Source organism: Amia ocellicauda, chromosome 1 (genome assembly GCF_036373705.1).
Source record: "Amia ocellicauda isolate fAmiCal2 chromosome 1, fAmiCal2.hap1, whole genome shotgun sequence".
Lineage (NCBI taxonomy): Eukaryota > Metazoa > Chordata > Actinopteri > Amiiformes > Amiidae > Amia > Amia ocellicauda.
In genome coordinates, this window is record NC_089850.1 from 20,805,080 (window position 1) to 20,832,749 (window position 27,670).

General features: G+C 44.3%; 2 protein-coding genes and 1 long non-coding RNA gene across 5 annotated transcripts; 2 read left to right on the forward strand and 1 right to left on the reverse strand.

The window, feature by feature from the left end:
- The first annotated feature begins 479 nt into the window (after positions 1 to 479).
- Positions 480 to 9,490, forward strand: LOC136740894 (phospholipase ABHD3). Of its 2 annotated transcripts, none has more exons than XM_066698486.1 (9): positions 480 to 701; positions 2,710 to 2,870; positions 3,257 to 3,439; positions 4,188 to 4,233; positions 4,521 to 4,633; positions 4,964 to 5,137; positions 5,619 to 5,667; positions 5,979 to 6,144; positions 6,719 to 9,490. In XM_066698486.1, exons 1-9 carry the CDS (start codon positions 687 to 689, stop codon positions 6,934 to 6,936), a joined length of 1,125 nt encoding a protein of 374 aa, XP_066554583.1. In that variant the 5' UTR covers positions 480 to 686; the 3' UTR covers positions 6,937 to 9,490. The 2 variants fall into 2 exon arrangements, with proteins under 2 accessions (XP_066554583.1, XP_066554575.1); XM_066698478.1 differs by lacking the exon at positions 480 to 701 and adding an exon at positions 708 to 1,630.
- Positions 8,314 to 11,157, reverse strand: LOC136741158 (uncharacterized). The gene is made up of 2 exons (XR_010813956.1): positions 10,977 to 11,157; positions 8,314 to 8,499 (listed from the first exon to the last, which is right to left on the reverse strand). It is a non-coding gene; the product is annotated as an uncharacterized LOC136741158 (long non-coding RNA).
- On the forward strand, positions 10,973 to 26,975 carry prkg3 (protein kinase cGMP-dependent 3). 2 transcript variants are annotated; one of them, XM_066698466.1, is made up of 22 exons: positions 10,973 to 11,037; positions 13,523 to 13,612; positions 14,059 to 14,121; positions 14,433 to 14,562; positions 14,756 to 14,922; positions 15,093 to 15,206; positions 17,769 to 17,874; positions 19,234 to 19,297; positions 19,565 to 19,642; positions 19,744 to 19,832; positions 20,430 to 20,495; positions 20,688 to 20,735; positions 20,964 to 21,005; positions 21,406 to 21,517; positions 21,709 to 21,845; positions 23,708 to 23,797; positions 23,881 to 24,022; positions 24,255 to 24,418; positions 24,571 to 24,687; positions 25,140 to 25,202; positions 25,716 to 25,791; positions 26,102 to 26,975. In XM_066698466.1, the coding sequence occupies exons 2-22, from the start codon at positions 13,525 to 13,527 to the stop codon at positions 26,186 to 26,188; spliced, it is 2,043 nt and encodes a 680-aa protein (XP_066554563.1). In that variant the 5' UTR covers positions 10,973 to 11,037; positions 13,523 to 13,524; the 3' UTR covers positions 26,189 to 26,975. The 2 variants fall into 2 exon arrangements, with proteins under 2 accessions (XP_066554563.1, XP_066554554.1); XM_066698457.1 differs by lacking the exon at positions 10,973 to 11,037 and adding an exon at positions 13,057 to 13,337.
- The last annotated feature ends 695 nt before the right edge of the window (positions 26,976 to 27,670 follow it).

The following is a 27,670-nucleotide window of genomic DNA, read 5'->3' on the forward strand; positions in this document are numbered from 1 at the left end:
ATATATACAGGGATGTGGTTGTGTAATGATCCAAGTGATGCAGATATAGAGTTGCGCAGATCTGTCATTGTCAGCCAATCAGAGACAAGTAATAACAAATCCCACCCTCCGGTATTCTAGCAGCACACAGTCTTGGTTAAGAAGTCGGGAGTCGAGTGCTGTTGTGTGGCGGTGCTGCCCCCTGTCTTCTTGAAGCCGCAGTGCACTTGACACTGGTGAAGACCGGCAGCACAGCCCTGTCACACTTGGTCTGCAACGGAGCAATAACTGACCAGTCCACCTCTCACAACATTTTAATTTAAGCAAACGCCTCTAATGTGATGGGACCACCCAGCGCAGTATAAAGTACAGTTAAACACAGTGGAAAACACAAGTCCTTAATTTCGCCTCTCCCAACATGGCGTCGTAACACCGAAATGACGTGTTGTATATGCAAGTCATCTATTTATCTGTATGTGTTCGCTACCATAGGCGGAAACGAATGCCTCCTACCACCGCCTCTTTTTTCTCCGTTTTTATCCCTGGATGTATCAATTGACGAGTTCACAAAATAACCTTGTTTTTTCGCCATTCGCAAAGAACATCTTTATGTGACATTTTCAAGTTCGCCGGAGAAAACAAGTTAGATAATAGAAGCGTCCAGGTTGCTGGGAGAAGGACAACAATTAATCAATCCGAGTCCGTTGATGTTTCTTGTAAAGGCAGGTTTGGGGGCAGCTATGTGTGGGTCCTAGCGAGCAGTGGTCGGAATAGTCATTCTGTATTGGTTTGACATCGCCGGTTTACATTCGTGTTGTCCTTACAAATACATGTATAAACGATTGTTTGCGTGTGGTATTCGTGTCTATTTCGCGAGCAATAAAAAGACGTTTAATTTCGTCTGCAACTGGTACAAGTGGTCAAGTACATAGCGAAGGTCGGATTTATTTGAATACACGGGCGTTAAGATCCTAGTCCTCCGTTTTCTGTATGACGGGACCGCTACTTCCGCTTTGCTACACTTACAGTACTACTACTACTACTACTATATTAACTTTAATTGATAAGGGATCATTTTGCTTAATGTCGAATGTGATGCAACTATTCATTTAAATGTATCCATTCAAATGTTTACAAGACTGGTTGTACTGTGACATAGGAAACGGCAGACCGGCGGTAGCTTTTGATAACATACAGCACTGTTGACCGGATAATGGGAACCCTGTTTTATTTGAACATTATAATAATATACACGTTTTAGTCACCCTACCTCGACTTAAGCGCCCTTCTGTTTCGTTATATTGCATTTATACTATCCCGTCTATCTGCATTAGTGAACCTTTTCTGGACCGCCTGTTGTAGAAAAAGCACATTTCAGTCAGTTGGCTGTCGGAGTGAAAAAGTAACAACTCGGTCGTTTTACGCGTAAACCAGCCGTGTATCCCAAAAGTTCCATCTCAGAAAACCAACCTGTTGTCACTTTCAGCTATTTTATAATTTCCTGTTGGTGATTATGTGGGCCATGTCGGTCATGCAAGTTATCCACGATGAAGTGTTTGAACTGTGTACGGACTACCTGAGCAGGCCCTATGCGCTGGGCCTGGCCGCTGTCTCGGCCTTCGTGTACTACCTGTGGGGCTCTCAGGGGCAGGTCAGTGTCGGTGTGGAGGGCAGTACTCCACCTGTGACCAGTTACAGTGCACGTACAATCACTGCTTTCCTCACATTAGTGGTTCTGTATCTCGTTCACTTGCACTTAACCCACGACAGAAAATAACACGTCCGATCCTGAAGGTGTAATTGATCTGCATGACACAGATGTAATATGAGAATTGTAACTGTAACTGATCACAGGTTTACTTAGGAGATTGCTGCTGCTTTCTAGGTTTTCAGAGGGCCTTAACCGTTTAGCAAGTCTCATTCCCATAACTCCCCCCTGTTTCCTTCTTTTTAAAGCTACCAAAAAAATATGTTTTGTATTGTTCTGCATTGTAGCATGCTGAACATAATAAATACATATCTTTAAAACTAAAGTTTATGGAAAGAATGTAAGTAATGTGATAGTGTGTCACTTATGATTGATTGCATGGAATCTGCTCACCGTCTATGAAAGTTACATTTTGAATGGAAGCAGGGCGGGAGTTACTTTGTTGTGTTTGTCATGTGCGGAGGAGCAGAGGACCCAGCCTGTCCTCGTTCACAAATGCAATGTTTCCCCAAATTCTCTCTCTTACTGTGGCCCCAGCTGTACTCACATAGGGACCACAGTGAGAAGTCTGTGTTTGTAGATTGACACCCCCCCACACCCCAATTGACCACACTTGCTGACCCCTCCTCTCTATGGTTGGAATACTTGTGCAATAAAACAGCCCTGGGCAGCCCTGTTTCTGCAAGCCTGGCTGTGTCTGGTGTCAGATACCTCTTAATTGTAAAGTGCTGTGGGATCATCTTTCACGAAAGGTGCTACATCAATGCAATATATTATTATAAATTTGAAGCAATTCAGCATTGCACCAAGGTCATAAACAGTGTGCCAGGTGTTTTAAACAGACCTAGAAAACCCATAGGTTTGCACCTCTGCACCCAGGATCAAGTTCCTGCCCAGCACTGCAGTAAATGCACAGTGCCATCTGCTCAGTCTTGCCTGTTGTGTCTTCCAGTTCTGTGTCTTTTAGAGAAACGCAGGTTACAGGTACACCTGAGACTCACTCTCTCTAACCTGTGCTCCAGATGCCTGTGTTGGTGTGCAGCGATGGCTTCCGGGTGTTCCTGGAGCAGCACTGCCCTGTGGTGGCTGAGCGCTTCATTCCCACACCCTGGTGCTGGGGTGGCCGTGTGCAGACGCTGGCTCGCGTCCTCATCAAATCCAGCCCTTCCGTCTCCTACAGGAAGTAAGTAATGCCTTCCCTGTCCCTATTTTTTTAATTTAATTTTAATTTTGTTGTTTTGACAGCACATGAAATAGAATAAGAGATTAGCATAGATCAAATAAAACTTGAGGTGAATTAGGGGTTTTGTATACTTTGCCCATGTATTGGAAACCATAGTGAATAATTTGTGCACACAGTTTAGTAAAGCACGGGCACAAATTAAACAATGGCGAGAGTAAGATTTGTATTTATTTATTTATTTATTTATTTATAAAGCACATGAGGAAGTTTCCCCAACAGAAGAACAGTTGTTGGCATACAAATATCAGTGTCCATTTATCACATGGAATGTAGTGAGTGATCTGCCTTTTTCTTCTTTGCTCTTTCTCTCCTGCCCCGTCTCATAGTGAGCTGATCAGGACAGTGGATGGGGGTCAGATCTCCCTGGACTGGGTGGATAATGTGGACAGTGTTTCGTACCCAGACAGCATATCGCGGCCCACAGTGCTGCTGCTCCCCGGACTGACAGGGAACAGCCGGCAGACCTATGTCCTGCATGCAGTCAGACAGGCCACGCGCAGAGGGTACAGGTGAGACACACAGGGCAGATACACACAAAGAGACAAACGTAGAGAAGTACAGATAGACTAACACGCAGAAAGAGAGAGAGACACCAACACACACTGACAGATGAACATGGCAGCTACAGACACATGCATTCACACAGGCACAGCAGCTATAGACATCGAGAAAGACAGTTCCATCTACATAATTGATTCTGTCCACCCCTGATATTTGACCATTTCAGAACTCTGATGAAACGAAAACCAAAAAAACATTGCTTCCCACCACTGATCTACAGTAATTTAGTATTTGCTAAAGGGAACCACTTAATATTATTTCCAGGACTTCAGAATTCTTTAAGTATATTTGCAGCCATATTCTCATTCCCTGAGGGACAGTCAAGTGTGTGTAAAGTGGGTAGTAGCATTGCGGAGGGGGTGTTAAACGGCTCTCCTGTCTGAAGAAGAAAGTGCTGCACAGCATCTAAAGGAAACAAGCAATTTGAAATGCATGAAAACTGCTTCTTTTTTTATTTTCCACACGGCATGGTGCAGTCCAGGGAAAGAGACTTTCATTGTGCAATTCATGCTCTTGACCTGACCTCCCCTGCCTCAAGTCGGTCCGTGTTTTTCCTGGATTGGTGTCCAGTTCTCGTGTTGCCCCAGCGATGCCAGCAGGGCAGTGCTATTGCTGTAACCTCATTTCTCCTGCTTCTCAGATTTCTTTTCTCACTCTGGGTTCTTACTCTGTCTCAATGTCTCTCTCTCTGTGTAGAGCTGTGGTGTTTAATAACAGAGGCTTTGGGGGTGAAGACTTACTGGTGAGTAAGATTAATGCATAAGATTAATGCAACGCCTGGCTTTCAGTAAACCATGAGACTAGGCCTGGTCCTGGAGGACTCCCCGTGTCTGTCGGCTGGTTTTTGTTCCAGCACTGGTTGTTGCCATCTGCATACCGGTCTGATGTGACAAGGCTGACATTAGACAGTTGGTGTAAGTTTGGTTAAGATCTCGGTTGGAGCAAACACCAGCAGACACCAGACTCCTCCAGCACCAGCGTTGGATCCACTGGCTGAAGGTAACTGTCCCCCTCTGTGTCCCCCTCCAGACTCCCCTCACATTCTCTGCGGCAGACACCTCGGACCTGGAGCACGTGGTTCTCCACGTCCGAGAGAAGTTCCCACAAGCGCCGCTGCTGGGGGCCGGCGTCTCTCTGGGAGGGTGAGTGGATTCATCCAGACAGTCAGCTAATCAGACCAACCAAGGAAATGGGAACTGGTTGGTTGGGTTGGAATAAAAGCCAGAGGACACTCCACGAAGTGTATTTGATGCCCCTGGTCTAGCTTGACAGGACTCAATCCTGCAGAGGATCTGAGCGACTGGGAGTCACCCTTGTATACATGTTTAAGTTCAGTGCGCCCTGGAAACCCGATGACTGCAGCTAGAAGCATGTTACAGGTACTTTGTGTGGTGATTCCTCTTAGAAGCCAGAGCCTGAGATGGATAATGGTACCGATTCCCAGTGGAGTAAAGTGTGTCTCTCTCTCTCAGCATGCTGCTGCTGAACTATCTTGCCCGAAAGGGTAGTGAGGCAGGGTTGCTGGCAGGGCTCACCATGTCTGTGAGCTGGGACACGCTGGAGTCCTGTGCCTCGCTGGAGCAACCAATCAACAGACTGCTCTTCAACCGCCACCTCACCGGAAACCTGCGCAGGACGATCACCAGGTGGGTGGGGTCTTCCAGGGTCACATGGAAGCCAGGCTTGCTGCTTTTACTTTTACAGTTTTTCTTATTTTTCCTAAGTTTTCTGTCAGCGTGATCCCAATCAGCTTGCAGAGGTGACAACAATGCAATATTAATATACAATGTAATGGTTTCACAGGCTTTTATTGATGTATTTGTAAAGACTGGAGTATGTCTGAGAGCTTTGTTATAGCTTAAAAATGTGGTTTAAATTCAAGACTTTAATGCTTTCAAATTGTGTGGGTTTAATATACTACAGTACCTTTGCACGAGACTTGAGGAACTTGTGAGACCCAGCTGAGAAAGTCTTGTGGTGCCATCAAGTAAAATATTTTGGACTTGCGCAGAAAGTTTTGATGGTTGTGGTTTTTGCGGTTGTGTATATTTAACCGGTATATATTTATTAGCGCTGATTTGCAGCTCTTGTTGCTCAGTGTGACTGTGCTGTGTGTCTGCTTTACAGGCACAGGAAGATGCTGGAGTCGGTGGTAGATGTGGACCACGTCCTGCAGGTAGAGTTCTGGATCCTCCTCACTCACTTCCCCAGAGAGGCACCCACTCGGTCAGGCACCCACTGCTATTGCCTGTTATTATTGCTCTTAGTCTATTTTTCTCTTTCTCTTTACCCTTTACAATGACAACCCCACTTACTGACAGGTTTGGCACCTGGCCAAAAATAATTGCTGTATCGAGGAGGGCTTTATTATTAATTTTATACGCATCTGATTATGTATTAATCTGAAAACCTAAGCTGATATGGTGACAGGGTTTACACACAACTGCGCAGCCCTGTACCCACGGTGTCCCCCTGCTTGTCTTTCAGTCCCGTACGCTCCGCGAGTTCGATGAGCGCTACACCTCTGTGATGTTCGGCTACAAGACCTGCCAGGACTACTACCGGGACGCCAGCCCCTGCTACAAACTACCTCGCACCACCATCCCTGTGCTGTGCCTGAATGCAGCGGACGATCCCTTCTCTCCAGAGCACAGTAAGGCCCACCATCCGGGCTGCACCCCATGGGCTGATTCTAACTCAAAATATTTATGCACCTGGGCAAGGGGAAAAAAAAAAGTTTAAAATGTTTTGTAGTATGGTGTGAAAGTGCCAAGTTTAGTAGTTAAATAAATGTTTAATTGTAGGCTAAAATGCTATGATATAGGTTGTTGTTTTTTCTTTCAATTTAGAGGCCAGTGCCTTTGAGCTGTTTGTGAATAAAGGTAATGGATACATTTCTAATAGCTTGTGTTCACATCCTTGCCCCTACATCAGAACCACCACAAGATAGTTTGTCACCGTAGGTATGGGCTCTTTACCCCACCTTTACTCCCAGCACAACATTAACTCACAGCTAGCCACAGATTTTGGCTCTGGCCTATATTCTCCGTACATTACTGTGGATCTGCGCTCTGCAGTGTAACAGAGTCACAAGATTCTTAGAGTTTGGAAGTGCTGGGCTGCTGAATGCTGTCCAGACCGGTCCAGAGCGGCCCAGACTGTCCTGTACTAGGCCAGGGTGCTGACCACTGCCTGGCTCTAACCCCGCTCCCCTCCTTTGTCTCCAGCTATCCCAATGGCAGAGGCCCAACGCCTGCCCAACGTGGCCCTGCTGGTGACAGCACGTGGTGGACACATCGGTTTTCTGGAGGGCCTTTTCCCACGCGGAGAGGGGTACATGGACCGGCTCTTTGGGCAATTTGTTCAGGCAGTGTTCGAACACCCCCAGGATCTCAGGGGCGCCTGTGGGATCACTGATGACCCCACTGATACACAGACTGACTGACGCACTGACACACTGACTGACTGACTGATGCACTGACACACTGACTGACTGACTGATACACTGACTGACTGACTGACACACTGACTGACTGACTGACATACTGACTGACTGACTGACTGACTGACACACTGATACACTGACTGATTGACTGGCACACTGACTGACTGAATGTTATGGATTCCAGTGGCACAGGGCTATTGATCCCAGTCGATAGAAAGTGTAATGTCAAAGACTACTTGTATGTATGTTAAGATTTAAGCTATGGCACCTATGATCTAATATTTATACCATGACTGAATAGAGCAGGAACAATGAAATATTTGTATTAAGACATTTTTAGTACCTCATGTTATACAAAAAAAGCCTTGTGAGTTAGACATGATTAAGTACGCCTGGCTGTTGTAAGCAAAAGTCACCGGAATATCTCTGCATTTACCACGGATTGTAAATGCATTTTCCTGAGTAGCGCACAGTGTTTGGGTGTTCACTATATCAGAGCTCTGTGCCAAGCAGACGCTACACTGGAGTAATGCCAGTGCATTTCAGTGCCCTCAGCAGGCAGACATTTAATGGCCTTCAGAGACCAATATTGTTTTGTATTATTTGTACTTAATAATAATATGTGATTCACAGCCTTTTTGAGATTCAATGTAGACAGAGCTAGGGACCAGTTCCTTATGTTCAGCTCAAGTCCGGCCTGAATTCTGCCTGGTCTAGTCCGATTGTGATGCCAGTTCTGTAACATCTCATGTTCTGCAGTTCCGATTCCAGGATTGGGAATCGGCCCCAGCTGTGAATGTGGATAAGGTAGACTAGATAGTTGTTTCTTTGTTAATGACAAATAACCCTAGTGACCTCAAGCAGTCTTTGTAGCTGCATCTCAACAGCTAGTTATAGGGCAGGGTGGTTTGAGGATGTTTGGCCCACGTGTAGAACCGTGGGACGCAGCGCTGCCTCTGGCTGAGCCGATCTGATTGGCTCAGTGTCGTACTTTCACTGCAGGTGCACAATGCTCTTCCGCCATGCCCATCCCTCTGATCTGGGGGGACAGGTGTGTGTGTGTAATTGTGTCTGTGTGCTGCAGCTGGACTGTGCCTTTAACACCAGCCTGCATGAGCAGCCCAGGGCCTTTCAGGGCAGGGTCCTGGGAGGATAAAAACAGGGGAAACTAATTTCTTTAGTCATGTATTTTTTATGTTGGTTTTGTCATCTGTTTGTATTAGTAAAGTAAAAACAAACTGCCTTCAAACAATCTCATATTAGGTCTTATGAAACTTGATTATTTATTATCATTTTCAATGATCTGGAACACAGATACCTGCAATAAGAACAACCATTTTTTTAACTTGACTGATTGATAATGGTGCTGCTATAAGAAAAAAAAAAAACAGAACCAGCTGTGGGCTGATGTGCAGCGCCGTGTTGTCAGGCTGTGGGACGCATGGCTGTTCTTCTCGTTGGCTCGTCCGACCGAATGGTGCTGTGCTGCTGTGGAGATGTGTCCATAGCCTCATGACCACCGTGCTCAGGCCTTCGTTTTTATAACCCTTGCTGTCTGCAAGCCTGAAGAAATGCACAAAATCAGAGGAGAGTCTCTTCACACGCACAACTTCTCTGCAAGACCATCGTCAACACCATGCACCGGGGGGTTTGGAATTGAAATGATCCGCATACCAAACCGCCCGTAACCAGTCAGGGCCAGTTGTGTTAAACCGGTATTGACTAGCTTGAGTGTTAGAAGGTTTTCCCCTCTCCCAGTGTGTCCTTCTGTGGAAATCTGTGCAACTGAAGTCCAGGAACTCTGCAATGCAGAACGAAGTAGTTTAATGCCACTGGCGTAAAATGCAAAGTAGAAGGAACTGCACTTAAATCAGTAACAGAGGTTTAGTTGAGTGTTTATTTAAAATTTGTCTTTGCTTTATATGGACTATAAAACTATTGTGGTCTTGCACTTGACTGTGGGCATTATTTTTACACCACTAGTGTACTAGAATAATCATTGATTGTTTTTAATTATATACTTTTAGAAAATATACAAAAAAGCAAAAAGTTAAGATGGTTGAGGATCCTTGGAGCTGTAGAGATCTCACTGAACAGTTGTTGGGTAAGTTGGAATTGGGCCGCAGGAGGGTAGATCGACTGCCCCCTGGTGAATGTGTGTGGATATGATCTCCAGTAAGATGTTGGAATTTACCACACAGCTGTTCATTTCATTGAGATGTGAGTTTGCCAGTCTGATTTCTGTTTTAGGTGATATTCCTTTTTTTAACCAAGCTCTTATTGTTTTTAAATAATTTTAATTTATTTAAAATTTGAATGTTGAATGCACTGTTTACAGTGATTGATGAAAAGTAGCAAATTCAAGAAAGCACTGATGAAGTTTTATCTTTGTGTGGTTTTTGTTTGTGTTTGTAGTTTTAATTCACCAGACGTGTCTTCTTTCACTGGAAACTGAATTAATTAGATTTATTTTTTGGTTCGGCTCTTCAAAGGATCTTGGGAAAGTATTCAACTACTCTTGCAGAATGTAAAATAAACAAAACAACAAGCACGATCAGTCTGTGTTATTGCTTATTGGCTTCCCAGCAACACCACATCCTCTCCTCTCTGACAGAGTTGTCATTAGGAGTAAATCCTCCAGATCACGAAGGTTGTCCAGCTGTTGTATTGCTGTAATTTCACTCTAGCAAGAGATTGTGTTTATTGAAGACTGTTGATTACCCATTTATGTCTGTTTACAAGCTGAACCGAATGATCAGTTGGTGTATTTAAATATTCAATGTTTCAGTTAAATTATACCCTCACCTCACAACTCACAATTGCCTCTCTCTCACTTTGTCTGTCTCTGTATCTGCCATTAGCCTGTCTGGAGAAATATGGTTTTGTAACAGAGCCACAACAGTTTTCAGTCACCATAGAGAAAGCAATTCCCCGACTGAATGCCCAGTGATTGATATTTTGGTGACTATAGAGCCTGTCAGTCAGTCCTGTTCAAAGCCCGGTGGCTCTGCTGTCCCCCACCGCTGCCCCCTCCCTGCTTCCTGCCGGCCGCCCCAGGAAGCTGCTCCTGTCAGCTGCTAATTAAATCTTCCCTTAAAGTTTTATGAGGAGCTTAGGAAATAAAAAGGCTGGGAGGGATGGCAGGGGGTGGGCAGCAGCTTGAAGGAGCGAAGGTCATGTGTTATCAGTGTCTTTATTCCCTGTGGCCTGATAAGCACCCAAACCAGCACCTCCACTGGCCAAGGACAGAGGATCCAAAGTATGCGTTTAGGCTGGATCTGAAGGCTGTTGATGACTGGTGTCTGGACTCATGACATGTAAAATCCCCTGTGTTCCCTCTAAAGCTTTGTGTGTCAGAAATATTTTTGTATTTTCACTTTCCTTGCGATAACAACGCAGCAGACATGATGCCAAGTCAAGGATTGCGTCCTCCTTCGAGATTAGCGGAGAATTTCAGAGCTTCCTTGTAAATTCATTGCTTGGTTAGCATTATTTTGAGGGGGGGGTGTTTCGGTATTCTCTAGATGGATTTTGAAACCATGTTTTAATTTGAAAAGCTGTGAGAAATGAAACCACAGCACAAGGAGCTCAGATGTCTTAATCTCCAAAGGTTCAATTAATGTATCCTATATTAAAAATTCCCAAACACTATGTAAGGGGGTCAGCTGGGCAGACCTTAAGACTTGAGTAAGTTAACAGAAATTCCAGCTTTATGGAAACAGGAATATGTTTTGAGCTTCTTTATTTTCTTTCTTAAACAGATACTGTCGCACACAGACATACTCACTTGGTCTCTCTCTCTCTCTCTCTCACACACACACTCCCTCCCTCCCTCCCTTGGCATGGAAGCAAGGGAATTTGAGGCAAGCTGGTTAATGTTTCATTTTATTCAGGTACGTGCTGTGATAGGCAGGGTAGCCCAGAGAAGACCTAGGCATTCAGAGAGACCAAGACAGTAATAAAGAGGGAGAGAGAAAGAGAGGAAGAGCATTATCTGCCTTCATTGTGCAGTTGAGACCGACTGAAAGGGGAACTTTTACCTGTGTGCAGTGTACTGGACTGCCCTCCTTCCTGCTGCTCCGAGTCCTCCTGCTGCTCCAGGTGAGTGAGTCTTTCTAGGGGGTACTTTCCCAACCTCTGCATTGCATCTGGGCAAACTGGACACGAGAGTGTCCTTCAAAACAGCAGGCTGAAAGAAGGTTGTCTGGCTTGCTGATTAGACCTGGCACCTGGGGGGCAGTTCTGTGGATATATCGTATTTGCTGAGGTTATAAATTAACTTCCATCAGGTATGTGTTATGTAGGTATTTTTCGAAACTGACGCTGCTGATGTTTCTGTTTGAATAATTTGTCAAAAAGGTGATGTTTTGGTGCAAATTAGTTATTAAAAAAATATATATATATATATGTTTGCTCACCTACAGTAAACTTATGAAAATGTGAATTAAATTTGTAATTATGTATTCCCCCCTTTCTTCTTGTCCCCTGTCCCCCAGATATTTGTTATTTATAGAAGGCCTTTTATCTCGGTATCTACTCCAGATTTCTTGATGATATAAAATGGCCCGCAGTGCAAAATCTGAGACATTGACTATTTATCAAGGTGCATATTATATCTGCTCTCTCTCAGTGAGTCAGGATAACACAATCTGACTCCCTGAAATCTGCCAAATAACTGCTCTGTGTATTCTAAGACTTTTGCAGCAGTTTGCCTTCATCCCACCCAAATACAACTGTAGTGTCTCCGACGGGGTGAGATTCTGAGTCTGACACCGATTGTGGAGCAATGTTTTGCTATAGGAATTAACAAGTGGGCATAGAGAGAACATGACTTTCTCAGCTTTGCTGTATTTTTATCTAAAGAGTTTGCTCATGAGGCTATTGAATGCTTGATTGTTTGTTGTCTGCTGTTAAGGTGTTATTGATACATGTTCACAGTGTTCTGCATCTCACCAGCAATAAAACAGGGCTATCCCAGAATAAACAAACACATTCACATTGAAGAAGTCAAGACCTGACTGTTTTTTTTTATTTACTAACAAATTAATAGAGGATGGGAATGATTTCGCATATCCAAGGTAAGCAGTAACTTTAATAGCAACCTCAGCCCTTGAAACTCCTTATAAGCGTCTAATCTAAATGTATTTATAGCTGTGGGCTCCTCACTGTGCGCTGTGTCTCTGCGGGTCCTGAACGATAAATGTTAGAGATTAGAGATTAAATTACAAAGAATTACCAATAATTCTCATTTGCTTTGTGGTCAGTGTTTGTAAATGTAAAGGACATTTTACCCAAAAGGTTTTACAAAGTGTGGGCACATAACTTGGCAATCATCACAAAACACAACCCTTTAATTAATGTTTGACTTTATTATCAAAGTGTGTGTGTGCTAGTGTCTTGACATTTATTTGTTTACCCTGTCAATATTCATAACAACCATCCCTGCAGCGTTCTGTCCATATTTAATATTCATAGTGAGCGCGTAGCCCCACCGAGGCCAGCTGAGCTGCGATTCAGGACGCCTGCCAGTCAATTTGTTGTGTTCTGTACTATGGAGCAATTCAAGTCATAAAACATGATAAAAGAGACTGAAATAGCTTAAAGGACAGCAGTTGAGATTCCCTGTAAAGGCGAGGAAGGACACATAAAATGTGTGGATTTATGGATTATGGGAAAAATTTAAACAGGGGGCATCTGGTTGCACAGTGAGTTAATATACGTTTATATATAGTATGTGTGTGAATTGTAAGTAAATATACAAGGACACGTATATAAAAAAAGATTGGGTCAGAGGTTGACAGGCAGGAGATAAGGCTTCCCAGGATCCACTGCTGAAGTCACAGCTCAAAAACCATCCCCTTGGCATCACACGCCAGCCCCTCCCACCTGCCCACTTCATTACAGACTTCAAAACTAAACTGAATTAAAACTGATCTTGCTTGTTTATTTATTTAATAGAAGTTTGATTCTCGCATTGCATTGCCTTTCCTGAAAATTTCACAATGGAGAGTTTAAATTATGAGCAGGTAATCCATTGCAGTTTAACAGCTTGCCATTTTTTCCCAATATATATCATTTTTTTAATTAGAGATACAAATAAGTGTAGGAATGCTTATAAGATTTGTTTTCAGTTTTTGTGAGAATATTACTTTCAGAAATTCAGCACAATTTTGCATTTAAATGAAGTTGTGTTCAAATTAAGGTTACATTGTGGTCTGTGTTTAGAGAGCCCAGTAAGCTGAGGCTATAGTTGAGGCTGGGGTTGCACAACAGTGAAGTTTATAGCTCAGATTAGAGTGTCACAGTGTTTCTGCTCAGGCCATGTCCACCTCTCCACTCTCCTGGGGCTCCTTGATGTGTCTGGAGAACGTCCTGTCACCAAGTCCTGACTCCTTTTGTGTGTGAGTTTATTACTACATGTATTGTTACTGTGGTTTATGTATTTTATGATCAATGAATGTATAGAGGCTGGTGCTGTCCCACCCTCTGAGATCACCTGTGTGCTCTGTGGCTCTCTGTAAAACAGGGAAACAATGAATGAATACCTAAGGAATCAATACAACGTTGGGTGTTGTCTGTATCCCAGGCATGGAGGTGCAGCTGCGGGACCTGAGGCTACAGCTGGAGAGACAGGGTCTGCTGAACAAGGACCTACAGATCCAGAAGGCGGAGCTGGGTGAGAGCGGCCTCACTCCCCGCACTCCTCTCACTCTGGGACTTGCTGATGTAGTGGTGCTGTAGTGCTCACCCTTTATACTGATCCAGGGAGTGGTTCTCCAGAGTTTGCACACCTTAACTTACATGAGCCACAATCACAGCTGCGTATCCCATTAGCCCCTTATGAGAGTAACCCACAGTAGCTTTGTCTGATATTTCAGCAGTTTTCCCCCATTGTTTTACCCACACATGCGTAGTATCCTACACTTTGCTTTGCCACAGTTTGTATCATGGCTTACAGTACTATTCTCCCTCCTGGCTTTAAACTATGCATCTGCCATGTTGCCCTACAGGAACTCTTCATCAGGCAAATGTCATATGCGTACCCTCCCTCCACTCCTTGTGTGTCCTATTAAGATGTTTTTAACGTTTTTTTTTCTCAACCACCCATCTTCTTAACTTCAGAGAAGCGGCTGCAGGAGAGGGAGCAGCTGGTGCAGGATCTGCAGAGTCGTGTGGAGCAGCTGGGTATGGTGCCGCACAGCGCAGTCTCAACTGATCACACTCTCACACAGGCAGCTCCCTGACACACACGAACTCACACCCACCTCTAAATCTAAATTCAGGCCTCAGCATTCTCCTCTCAATCCATGTCTTGCGCCTTCCCTCCCCCGCTCCACCCCTATCTCTTTCTCCCCTCCTTACCTTAACACCCTCCCCCTTCATCCCACTCTCCTCTTTGCCCTTCTACCTCAATCATTCCCTCCCTCTGCCATCTCTCTCTCCTTTCCTCTCTCTTTCTCAATTCCCACCTTCATCTCTCTCTGTCTGTCCCCCAGAGCGTCAACAGGAGCGCCCCAGTACGGACAGCGAGCCACAGGCCAGGAAGAGCCGGACAGCAGCCATCGCCCCCGAGCCGCTGCCTGAGGACTGCCTACTCTCAGAGCCTGGAATCCACAAGACCACCAGGTACCCAGCCCCCTCACCTGGGAGACTTGACATTATTCACTTAATAATCTTTTACAATGATCCATAATGTGTATATATATATATGTGTGTGTGTACGTAAATATGAAAACAGTTGTCTCCTAAATTCTGCATTGTGAATTCTGTTGTGAACTGTGAACCCTGAGCTAGCTCCTCTGCTGATTGGCTCCCACAGCGAGAGCAGGCAGATTCTGAAGGCGATTGCTTTGAATGACTTCCTGAGCCGGCTGGAGGAGGAGCAGGTGTCCATGATGGTGGAGTGTCTGTGTGCTGAGCAGTGCAGTCAGGGCGAGGCTGTCATCCTGGAGGGGCAGGAGGGCAACGCCATGTACATCGTAGCAGGTCCGACTGCCCGCCTGGGTCGTGGTGTTGTGCTGTTGTGTGTCAGTTTGGTTTTTCGTTCAGCTTATTCACAATCCGCGATCAGTCATCAGAAATCGGCTCCAGAAAATTCACTTCCAGTTCACCCCAGATAATTCACTTCGAGAGTTATGACACTACTTGTTTTCCAGATGGAGAGTTGGAAGTGTCCCAGGCTGGGCGCTACTTGCGAACTCTGACCCCCGGGGATGTCTTCGGAGAGCTGGCCATCCTGTACAACTGCAAACGCACCGCCACTGTGACAGGTAACCCCTGAGTCTCCTGGGCAGAGCGCAGCAGCGGCCTGCAACGTTGTCTGCTCCATGGCTGAATTATCCTAGAATCCTCACAAGCTTTTTTAAAATAAGGAGTGGGGCAGGGGGCACTGTGCAGGGTGGGGGAACAGCTCCACACACCCCACCACCACTCACTGTTCCTCATTCTGCACCTGCTCTGTGTGAAGCCCTGGCTTGGGAGATACTCTCTCTCTCTTTCTCGCTCAATTCAATTCAATTTAAGTTTGCTTTGTAGGCATGACACACAGAAGTAGTATTGTGCTACCAAATAAGTTTTTATAGTCCATAGGCTGTATGCCTTATCATTTAGGTTCATTCTCATTATCGGGGGTTAAAAAATGAACTCTTTTTAAAATATTCTATTCATACTATTTAATGGTGAATCTCAAAGTTTGCATTATTTCTGCCAGTTTTTGTTAAATTCCGACTACAATGTTGAACTCTATTTACTGAATGATCACACTTGAAACATATGCGTAGATTCACTGCACCGTACTCTAGAGGGCTGTATTGATCGAGATCAGAGCAAAGATGGTGGCGCCCATGAATTTAGCTCCTGCTGCAGATTCGATTCTGAAGTAATCCCACTGCGGGTGTAAAACTGGAAAATGCCAGGAGGGAAGGTGTTCATGCCTAAAGGCAGAGGTTTCATGCTCTCCATTTTGTCAATGTGTGGGTTCTGAAAATTGTGAAAATACTCCGGAGTATTGTTTAAATTGATGACTGTCAGTCTGACACAGATGAAAGGGATACTGATTAATGCTTATGTGTTCATTCTAATGATCACTGACTCTTACCCCCTGCACAATTGTTCAATCCTACGACCTACACACTTTAAAAACATATTTTTTATTATTATTTATAAATTTGTTTATTATACAATTGATAAGATAACTCTTTGTATTATTTGTTCAAAGTTGGACTTGTTTTCAGCAAGTTCTGCTGTGCACCTATAGTGCATTATATCACTGAAGTGTAAAACTAAATTTTATTGAACTCATGATTAAGATAATTGATAGTTTGTATGTCTAAAGATAGTTAGAGTGAGTCATAGATTAGCAGGCAGTTTATTTAAAGCTTTAACACTTCACACTCATTTTCGCCTGGCAGGAACTTCTTATATGAACAAGTATTTACTATGAACATTATAAGGAGTACAAGTATTTGACACCTATCAAATGAAACTAGACAACCTGTACTATAATATTCTGCATAGTTGATAAATCATGATTAGACAAACTATGTTATTTTTTCACAAGACTTACATTATACATTTTGATTTTTTGACCTTTTCCTGCATTGAAATCTATGGGAAATCTTTATATGAAAATGTTATGTTGAAATACCACTCAAATTGAAATTTCTAGAAGTTGTTTGGTGAAAATACCGTAAGAAATTAAGGAATAATGTGCACTTGAAAGAACCTAACGTATGCTGAAAGTTTAGCAAAATTTGTTCCACAAAATACGTGCAAACAGGCCATTTCTCCATTATAAGGGCCACAATCATGTGGGACCACTCAAATGAAAGCATACAAAGTACAGAATCAGTTTCTGAATTTTTGATAATGATTATACACTCTATATTGCAAAACTAATACATTTTTTCCAAGATAAATAACATCATAATTATGATGAAGTTAAATGTAAATTTTCTTTCAATTTTTCCTTAAAGTACTAGTCAGAATACATCTTTTAAGAAACTGTGTGAAAATTTGATACAAATTGAAGGAGTTATGATAATTTATTTGTAATGTATTAAAAATAGCAATTCTCGAAATCGAGTCAATATCCCCCCCTACTTTGCAAGTCAATATCTCCACACAGCAATGTCAGATCTTAACAATCTTGGTATCATCAATCTTGAAAGCACCAAGTCTCTAGTTTCCAGGGATATAAAAATTATGTATCTGGCTATAATAGTGACAGATTTATTAATAGATATATCCCACCAGCAGGTTGAAACAATGGGTCTGAGTGTAATGGGTTAAATAAATACAGATGGAAGATGGTAAAGTATGATGAAGTTTCAGTGGTTGCCTTTGAGATATTGCACAACATGTACTTTTACGTTTTGCTTTACATTGTATGTCAAAGATGAGTCTCCCTGGCATTTAGGTATTTTGATAGAAAGTACTAAGGTCTATAGGACTTCAAAAATCAGCTTGTTAACTGAAGAGACAGTAAAATGATGGGGTCATGAAAAGCGATGAAACCCCATGAAACACCAAAAAATATAAATTTGTGACCAAAAGTTTGATGTTGTATTACTGGCAAGTTTCACGTGGAGAACTTTTATTTCCAGTTTAAGCAAATATATTTGAGATCCTGAAACCATTGGGAGAAAGTAGTCCCCATGTTGGTGGAACGGAACCATATTTCTGACCGCATTCTGAATTACAGCTTATTGCCTATTACACATGACATACAATAATAAAAATAAAAAATCATTCTCTTTCTTTCTCTCTCTCTATCTCTTTGAAGACATGTCTGTTTTGTGTCTGAGTCTATGTCTGTCTCTCTCTCTCTGCAGCGCTCACCAATGTGCGGCTGTGGAGCATCGACCGGCAGACCTACCGCACCATCATGACCAACAAGTCCAAGCACAAGCGGGAGCAGGTCATGGGCTTCCTAAAGACGTGAGTGTTGGGCATGTGCCAGTGCCAGCTCAAATGTCTTGGTTCCACTGGCTTAAGCTTCCGTGTCGTGCCATGCCGTGCCGGACGCGTCCCAGAGCTTTTATTGCTAAACCAGGTGGTTGTGAAGTCCGTCCCTCTGATGGGAGGAGCAGTGACTGTGACTGTGGGTTTGGTTTGTGTTTGTGTTAAAAACAGAGACAGAGATCAACACTACGAGCGATACAGCCTGACGTGGAGAGGACTTGTGTGTCTGTTTTATTCTGTGTGCTTTACATGATTGGAGACAGCGTAATAAATACACGTTTCTGTTAAGAGATATTAGGAAGAGCTAAACATGTATAGACAACATTATATTCAGACAAGCACGTCCCATAAGAATACGTTTCCATGTGCAACAATAATACTAAATAGCAAATATGTGTTGTTATTATTATCGTCATCATTTGTGCTAGTATATATGAATTTTAAACGGCACAGCTTGACTCCCTTAACTTATTACTCTTACTACAGATTTGTAACTGCAAACAATACTTTTTGCCGTATTATTTGTAATTTACTTATCAGACGTCCTTAACCAGGGCAAGTTATAGTTGGAACAAAATACACATGTTTCACGATTAATCATCCAGCTACAATATAGCAGGTTATACTAGTTTAACTAAAGTGTGCACGTTTCAGTCATGGCGTTTATGGACGCATTTATTAAACCAGTCCTTAATGTTTTAGAGTGAAACCCAGATCTGTTGTATTTATTTATTAATTAATTTAACTTGTAAATGGACACGTTAATTGAATCGTGTTCGCCTTCACACTGACTGTCTCTGCGGATTGTCCTGCACACCATTCACACAACACAGCCTGAACACCAGCCAGCTGCTCATACAATATTAATAAAATCGGGTGCTACCGATCCGATTATTATCCTTCAGTTTATTTTAACTAGTCACGGCACTGCACCGGTCCTGTGAAATTTAACCTCCACAAAACACGGACGCGTCCGGATGCTTAGCCAGTGGAAACGGGGCAAAAATGGCCTGGGCCTGGGAGAGGGTGGGGTGCTCTGGATATCGCTAGGGGTTGATACTGGGGCAGGTCGCTCATCAATGTGATGGAGTGCTGCACGGCTGGTCAGTATTTTGTGTCTGGTACTCCGATGCAGCATCACAGTATTGCTCCGAAAATCTATAGGAAAAAGAAACACTAATAACAGTATCAATATAGGCAACAGTATCAATGGGCCCCCGTGCATTCAGCAAATCGTCTCACAGTCTCTGTCAATGAATTGGGGAATGCAGCCATGAACAGTAGTTTCAGGTGAGGTGCAGGTGAGGTGACGTCTGTATCCATGTCTCTCTACAGCGCCAAGACCCTGAAGGACCTCAGTGACACTCAGCTCTCAAAAATCATCGACTCCATGGAGGAGGTTGGTAACCACATCCTATTCACTGACCTACGTACCTGGGTAGCTCTGTAGCTGCATGTCTGACACCTGGCATTAGTATTTGACATTCACCACAACAGTGCAATTAATCTTTGACACTGCCCTTGCCAATATGTTATGCATTATATCCCCTGGCTGTAGTTCAGACTAGGAACTGCACAAGCCCTGGCTCCATAATCAAAAGTATTCAATTTTAATGAATAATGTTGTTTTGTGTGTGTGTGCGCGCGCGTGTGTTGTGTTTTCCAGTGTAAGTTCCAGGATAACGAGGTAATTGTGCGCGAGGGAGCAGAGGGCAACACGTTCTACATCATCCTGAAAGGAGAGGTGAGGGAGTGTTCCAGGGCTCTGAGGATACGCACTGTGATCCCTGCCATGTTTCTGTGGAGTAAGGACCCTCTGATTCCCTGTCTGTGTGTGTGTTTCAGGTACAGGTGACTAAGAAGGTGAACGGGCAGGAGAAGGCTCTGCGGCTCATGGGGAAGGGGGAGCACTTTGGGGAGCTGGCCCTGATGCGGTAACCTGCGGCCTGCACTGTTCACGCACATCCCACCTGTGGATAGTCTTTTATTCTGTCTCTCCAATCAGGTTTCTCAGTGTCTGCTCAAATCTTCCTGCTGTACTGTCTTTAGCTTGTTTGCTGTCAAAAACACAACACAAAAGAGAAAACAAAAAAAATTTCCCCAAGATTTAGTACATCTTTTCATTTTCTGACACAAACATCCTCTTGTGTTCCTAATCCTTTTATCTGCTGGTTACTGGAAAAAGATTTTTCTTTTCTTTTTCTTTGTTCCATGTTAATGTATATAGCCACAAACTCTCTGATCTATAGTGCCTCTGCTAAAAGTCTGTCAGTGGGGTTTCCTTCATTTCAATGAGAAATGAGGACAGCTGATTTGGAAGCAACTAGACTAGAAAATGTCCAGTAGAAAATGTACTAGAAAAATTGATTGAGACTCATTGCTTTGGGGATGGAAAACTTTATACAGAACAGCAGTTAATGTATGTCTTCCAAAGTTTTTAAAAATTTCAAAATGAACTTGCATTCCTGGATTCCATTGGTTTTAACTTTCTCTGTACAGGTGTTTAATCTGTTTTTTTTTCCTGTTTCCAGTGAAATCCTGCGAACGGCAACGTGCACCGCAGTGGGACCGGTCACTTGCATCTCCATCGACAAGGAGTGAGTCCAGCACCCTCTTATAGGAGCTCATATTTATTGAGAGAGAGAGAGAGACAGAGAGATTTTATTTTGTTTTATTAGGTTTTGAAGCTTGTGGATTACCAGCTATAACAAATCATTGTAAAGGCAGAGAGGGAGAGATGAGTGTGTGTTTTAATATATAAAGTTTTGACAATTTTCTTTTGCACTCAGGGTTTTTGAAGAAACTATTCCATTTGAAAATCTGGAACTGCCTGATGAGTGAGTATTGCTATTGCTCTTGTTGTTATTGCTCTTTTCTTTTTTCTTTTCTGTCCCACATATGCTGCATTTCCATAATCACATTTTTGTTTATATTGTCTGGGTATTTTGAGATATCCTGTGAATATAGAGTGAGTAGGGGTTATACAATATAATAGTGTGTGAAGGAAAAAATAATATAACTTTCCCCTGCAAAGACTTACATTTGTGTGTCTCTTATGCTGACAGCTCGGAGGTCTTTGAAATCCCAGTGGTGCCAGAGAGAAAGAGGTGAGCCATTTGCTGAGACCTTGAGGAGAAAGTATATTTCAACAATCACACTCATATATATTGTATGTATATATATATATATATATATATATAAAAAATATTGTCCACTGTGCTGGATATGAATTCATTATATCTGCCATTCAATTTTCAAAACATATTCCAATCCATTTGTGAAACTCCGGGGGCATATGGTAATTAATTATGACACACTCTCAGGATAGTTCTCTGTTTTTCTGTGTGGGTGGGTGTCCTCCCTTCCAAACACACCTTCACCTCCAACAAGAAGAGCAGAGAAAGTCCCACTCTGTGTCAGGGGACACCCTCGTACTCAAACCCTCTCCTGTGCTGGTTAAGCAGGGAGCCACCTCTATTCTGTTCTTCTCTCCATCGCCCCCTGCAGGCTGAGCACTACACTGCGACTACAGGACCTTGTACCCGTGCTGTACCAAGAAGGGCGCTTCCATGGTGACCCGGTGACTCTAGGCTTGGGGGGGTTCGGACGCGTGGAGCTGGTGGGTTCACAACATCCTCAGCCTAGCTCTGATTCAAAGAGAGAGTAGTGTTGTAGTGTTTAAAGATGCAACACATGAATATTATTATTATTTTTTGTCAGTTGCCTTTATCCCAAGTAATGGGCATGCTGGGTGTGGAGTCCTGTGTGTGGTGTTCCTCGTGTCTCTGATGTCACTGTCTGTTTGCTCAGGTGACAAATCTCGAGCACGGCCAGTATTTCGCCCTAAAGCGAGTCAGCAAGAGACACATTGTGGCCAAGAAACAGGAGGAGCACATCAAACTGGAGAAGCGCCTCTTGCAGGAGATCCAGAGCAACTTCATTGTGAGGTCAGAATGGCATATCTGCAGTGTTATTATTATTATTATTATTATTATTTTTATTTCTTGGCAGACGCCCTTATCCAGGGCGACTTACAACACAAGTCCAATACAAAGTGCAAGAATACAGTTTAAGTACAAGGCATCAAACATTACAAATTCAAATTTACATTAAACAAAGCAATTCAAAATATAATACATTTTACAACTTCCAATTTATACAGTTAAGTACAGTAAGTGCGGACATACATCCTGGAAAGTAAAGCTAAGTGCCGTTAAGATGTAAGGTCACAGTCAAGGGTTACAGGAAAGGGAGCAAGGAGGAAAATCAATCAATAATGTAAGAAGCATGAAAAATGCTATGAAGTGCTATCTAACGGGGATTAAAATGGGGAGGTCAGCAGAAGGTGAGGAAGAGTGGAGGAAAAACAGGCGATCCGATTTGGAGAGGTTGAGCTTGAGGTGGTGCGAGTGCATCCAGGCGGAGATAGCAGACAAACAGGAAGAGCTGCGAGAGGGGATGAGAGGGTCAGAAGAGGGAAAAGACAGGAAGATCTGGGCATCATCAGCATAGAAGTGGTAGGAGAAACCATGGGATGCGATGAGGGGGCCCAGGGAGCGAGTGTAGAGAGAGAACAGGAGGGGGCCCAGGACGGAGCCTTGGGGAGAGGCTGGGGGGTGGATGAGGAACCTCGCCATGTCACTTGGTAGGTCCGGTCGCTGAGGTAGGAGGAGAACCAGGTGAGAGCAGTTCCAGAGATTCCAAGATCAGCGAGGCAGGAGAGGAGGATGGAGTGATCGACAGTGTCAAATGCTGTGGAGAGGTCAAGGAGGATGAGGACGGAGGAGAGGGAGGCTGCCCGAGCACAGCTGAGGGAGTCAGTGACAGCCAGGAGAGCTGTCTCAGTGGAGTGAGCTGTGCGGAAGCCGGATTGCAGAGAATCAAGGAGTTAGTGTTGGGACAGAAAGTCAGAGAGCTGATGGTGGACCCCCCCCGAGAGTCTTTGAGAGGAAGGGGAGTAGGGAGACAGGGCGGTAGTTCTGAGGAGAGGTGGGGTCAAGGGTAGGTTTCTTGAGGAGTGGGATGACAGCAGCTTGTTTAAATGCAGAGGGGAAACAGCCAGAGAGGAGTGAGGAGTTGAGGGAGAAGATGAAGGGGAGCAAATCAGGAGCGGTGGCTTGGAGGAGGCGAGAAAGGAGAGGGTCCAGGGCACAAGTTGTAGGTTTGTGACGTAGGAGGAGAGCGGAAACGTCAGAGTCCAAGACAGGTGAGAATGAAGAAAAAGAAGCTTGGTCGGTGGGAGGTTTGGGTGTGATTGGAGAGGAGGGGGTACTGTTGAAGAGCTTGAAGATGTCTGCATCTTGGAGGAGAAGAAGGAGAGGTGATTTCCACTGCATGGAATTCAAAGCTGTGGGTCATGATAGAGGAGAGAGAGGGGGGACAGAAGAGGAGAGAATGGGAGAGCAGGAGCCCTGTTCCTCCTCCCCACCCGGTAAGACGAGGGGAGTGGGACAGGACGAACTGAGAGGATAAGGCAGCAGGGGTGGTAGAGGTGTCCGGGGAGATCTATGTCTCGGTGAGTGCGAGGAAATCCAGGGAGTGGTGGGAGGCGAAGGCGGAGATGAAGTCGGCCTTGTTGGAAGCTGAGTGGCAGTTCCACAGGCCTCCAGAGAGTGGAGTAGAGGGGAGGGAGGAGGAGGAGGGGGGAGAGGCAGAGAGATGAGGTTAGAAGGATTAGGGAAGCAATGGCATGCAGGTTCACGTGTTCTCCCCCTCCTCGTGATGCAAAGGAATCTGTCGGCTCGTTGCATGTTTTTGTTGTCGAGTGAATCATTTCCCCCTGCAACTGAGTGCTGTTTTTTCCTGACAGACTCCATGCTGCCTTCAAGGACACCAGGTACATCTACATGCTCCTGGAGTTCTGCTGTGGCGGGGAGCTCTGGACCAAACTCAGAGAAATGTAAGGGAAAATCACAGTGATTTAATTGTATTGATCACCCTGTCTGAGGCCACTCACGCTTGTGTCTGCGCTCCTGTCGGCAGCGGGCGCTTCGAGGAGCCCATCGCGGTTTTTTGTGCAGCCTGTGTGGTGGAGGCCTTCGCTTATCTCCACAAGAAGGGGATTGTGTATCGGGACCTGAAGCCGGAGAATCTGATGCTGGACAAACACGGCTATGTGAAGCTGGTGAGCTCTCCCATCTTCCTTCCTGCATATTATGTAACTGTAATTTATGCATGTATCTCAAAGGAAGTGAGAGAATCATCCTGTAAATCTGAAAACCCTCTCCCACGGCCTTCCCTCAGTTTCACCCTGTCCTCACTTTGCTTCCCCCTCTTTTACCATAAATTTCTACCACGGTTGACTATGACCCTACCTCTCTGAGCTTTCGTCCTCCTTCGCCCCTCTCCCTCGGCAGGTGGACTTTGGGTTTGCAAAGGTGCTGTCCCGAGGGCAGAAGACGTACTCCTTCTGCGGCACTCCTGAGTACCTGGCCCCTGAGATCCTTCAGAATGAGGGCCATGACTTTGCAGCTGATTTCTGGTCCCTGGGGATCCTGGTCTATGAGCTGCTAACGGGCAGGTGAGTGAGGGGCTACTCCCTCCATCCCACTGTTTGCTCTGGATAGGATTAGGAATAGGAATATGTTGACAGAGTCCTCCTAATTAATTTTAATGTCATTTATGTTGTTTGGTCTCCCTTTCTGTGTGCTCTGTGGCTCCTCTGTGTTGCAGTCCCCCCTTTAGCAGCTCAGACCCCCAGAGGATCTACAGTAAGATTCTGGATGGGGTCCTGAAATTCCCCCACTTCCTGAGTGAGGGCGCCCGCTCTCTGGTCAGCAAGCTGTGCAGGTACCCTTCTCTGCTCCTCACTGTGCTACACAGGGAAACCTCCATGAAACAAATATGAATGAGGATACAAAGATAGGGACATCACAGTGATGATAAACAGAAACAATTTGAATATAATTTGTGTGCACGAAGCTGACCTCCTGCCTTTCTGAGAAAGTGAAACTGAACAGAAAGAGAAGCACTGAAATAGCAGCACTAAATAAATAAAGGATTACAGTTCCATACTGAGGGCTACAAACTAGGCCTCAGAAACAAACACGAAACAAGACCTGCTGTGATCTAGATTGCCTTGTTAATCAATTTGAAAATCCAAATTCAATTCAAGCACTTTTCTCTAGAGGAATTAGGCCTTTTTCCACTTCAAACGACAGCGCTTTCACAACATTGAGTTTCCAGGGTGGTGTGAAGTTTGAATGTTTCACGAGCTGAGTAACTCTGGTCTTCTCCTGTAGGCAGCGCCCGGGTCAAAGGTTAGGAAACACCAAGAACGGGATCAAGGATGTGCGGAACCACAGGTGACGGTTACTGTGGATATTCAATATGTCTGATCTCTGTAGGGATGCACAAGGAGCTTTATTCTGGTGCCACACCTCTATTAAATTGTGCGCCTGTGCCACTGTGCCACCCAGCAGCAGTGTGGAGTGGTGGAGAGAGGTCTGGGCTCCAAATCTAACTGCTCGACCCTGACACTGCTTCTGAGCCACCCAGCAAGGAACATCGTCCCCGGAGAGATTACACACAAAAACAAAATACATGATATCAATGGGCACCAGAATTGATATGTAAATATAACCAAATATGGTTGGAATAAGTCAACTATAACTGTTGATTTAATTAATCGTAAAATGAATCAATTAACTCTTATAATCCATTAGGAAGTGACTTTAATTGACAATTATTCTGTGTGGCAGTGGTATCGTATAAGAGGGCAGCATCGCTCTGGCTCTGGGGGATTGGGCCCACTGTCTCATGCTGGCATTAACATCCGTCCCCATGTTCAGGGCATTGACACCCTCCTCTGTGTTCAGGTGGTTTGGCAGCATCAACTGGCTGAAGCTGAGGGCCGGGCAGCTGGAAGCGCCCACCATGTGTCTCATCCGCAAGGTGAGAGCTGCAGAAAGGGCTCGAGACGCCTTCCTGAGAGGCTCGGGATGAGCTGAGCTTTAAGAAGCCCTAATGTGTCTGTGGGCTCCAGGGTAAAGGTTTGGTGAGGCTGAAATGTGAACTAGGGTTATATTGATTCAGTTTCAGCAGGGATTCATTTAAGTGGCTTATGTGAAATGTTTTGACCAGTTAAGCAGACTTAGGGTTCTGCTACTCAGGAATCAGGAAGTCACCATTGTGTCCTTCCTTCCTTCCTAGAACTGAAAGATTGAAGATGAACTCTCCTGTCCTGTCCTGTTCTGTCTTCTAGGGTCCCTCGTACATAAACTTTGACCGGTTCCCTCCAGACACAACGCTGGAGGACGAGGACCTATCCGGCTGGGATGATGATTTCTGAGCTCTCAGTGTCTTGAGCACCTCGCCCACGAATGGCTGTTTCCTACAACTGTTAGACACGTTGGCGAAGATTTAAAGAGACACGGAGGAGGACAAACATTCCAGGACACTGAGGGCACAGAGGGACTGTACAGGCCAGCAGCTGACAATCAGATTATCAGAGGACTGGGCTGGGCAGGCACTTTTCACTCTCCTGATGTTCTCGGTCTCTAAAGACGCACTGAGTGTTGATCTTGCCTTGTCACAGAGGACAAGCGCTCACAAGCCCACACCATCGACCGTGAGACACACAGCTGCTGTGAACATGTAACAGTAAATTCTCAAGAACAGTCCACCTGACACCGACCCGTCCACCCGATACCGACCCGTCCACACAACACAAACCCATCCATTCGACACTGACCCGTAATAACTCAAAAATGGAAAAAACATCTGGAATTATCAGATTCTGTCTGCAGAAGAAAAAGTCAGGATGTATCCAGATTGTGTCTGTTGCCACCAATGATTCAATTAATTGATTTTAGATAACTCAGACTTACAGCACAGTACTGTAGCTGACAAAACGTGATGGAAATTGTATGAGACTCAGCTGCTCGTGTAAGAGAGTTGTGCAGTGCCTTTTACAACTTGTTGAAACTTGGTGTGAGAGAAACACTTCCAGAAACACTGGAATGCACAGTAATAAAGTAAAGATTGTTAAATAAGGGTGTACTGCTATACATTTACAGCATGAATTTTTCTGCATTGACAGACATGGCAATTCAAGTTCTTTACAAGGAGCACACCTTGGCTGTGTGGCACTTCAGAAACAGGGCTGCTGGCGCTGCTATAAAGCAACTGTGAATTCTGCAGCACAGAAATAAGTTCCCACTGGTTTAGCACTATTAGTTTGGTAATTTTTCAGTTTTGGTTATACCATCGAAAACTGCCTTTGTGTGTATAAATGACCTGTTCTTTGACTTCCTGCTTCTGCTGCTATGCACCGGGGTTTACAAAAGATTAGACTCTCTATATCCGAGGTTCTGAACTATAGTCTGAAAGCTCACATCACCCCGAATATCCAGGATGTCTGAAACAAAAGTCAAACAAACAGTCCTTTTTTCTTCCTTCTTTTTAATAATTAAAATCAGGTGAAAAACATAACATCCATTTCACAAACCGCTTGTTCCAATAGCAGAAATGTAATGTCTTATGAAAAAACAATGTCTTATGAAAATCCGGGCTGATTAGACCGATGGGGCCGATTGGACGTTTTTAGAGTAAACCCACCCATCAAGCAAAAATACTTGTCATATTAATAATGATTCTGGAAACAGGTATTGTAATTCAAAATTTAACACCCAAATGTAAAGTCAAGTCAAGGTTATTCATTATGTTTCGATTTACAGATATGCTGGTCCTGGGCTGTGAGGACTCTTCTGGTTTTTGATAACTCCACAGCACTTGAGAGTGGAGAGTGAATTAATTCGGCAGCGGTTGTGGA

What these genes read in the sequence shown, in the direction of transcription:
- LOC136740894 (XM_066698478.1), top strand. Translation starts at nt 1,493, where the DNA reads ATGTGGGCCATGTCGGTCATGCAAGTTATCCACGATGAAGTGTTTGAA. An exon ending in CCTTCCGTCTCCTACAGGAA is followed by an intron (nt 2,871 to 3,256) that starts GTAAGTAATGCC and finishes CCCGTCTCATAG; the next exon opens with TGAGCTGATCAGGACAGTGG. An exon ending in TCCCTTCTCTCCAGAGCACA is followed by an intron (nt 6,145 to 6,718) that starts GTAAGGCCCACC and finishes CTTTGTCTCCAG; the next exon opens with CTATCCCAATGGCAGAGGCC.
- prkg3 (XM_066698466.1), top strand. Translation starts at nt 13,525, where the DNA reads ATGGAGGTGCAGCTGCGGGACCTGAGGCTACAGCTGGAGAGACAGGGT. An exon ending in AATCTGGAACTGCCTGATGA is followed by an intron (nt 20,736 to 20,963) that starts GTGAGTATTGCT and finishes TTATGCTGACAG; the next exon opens with CTCGGAGGTCTTTGAAATCC. An exon ending in AAGGATGTGCGGAACCACAG is followed by an intron (nt 25,203 to 25,715) that starts GTGACGGTTACT and finishes CTCTGTGTTCAG; the next exon opens with GTGGTTTGGCAGCATCAACT.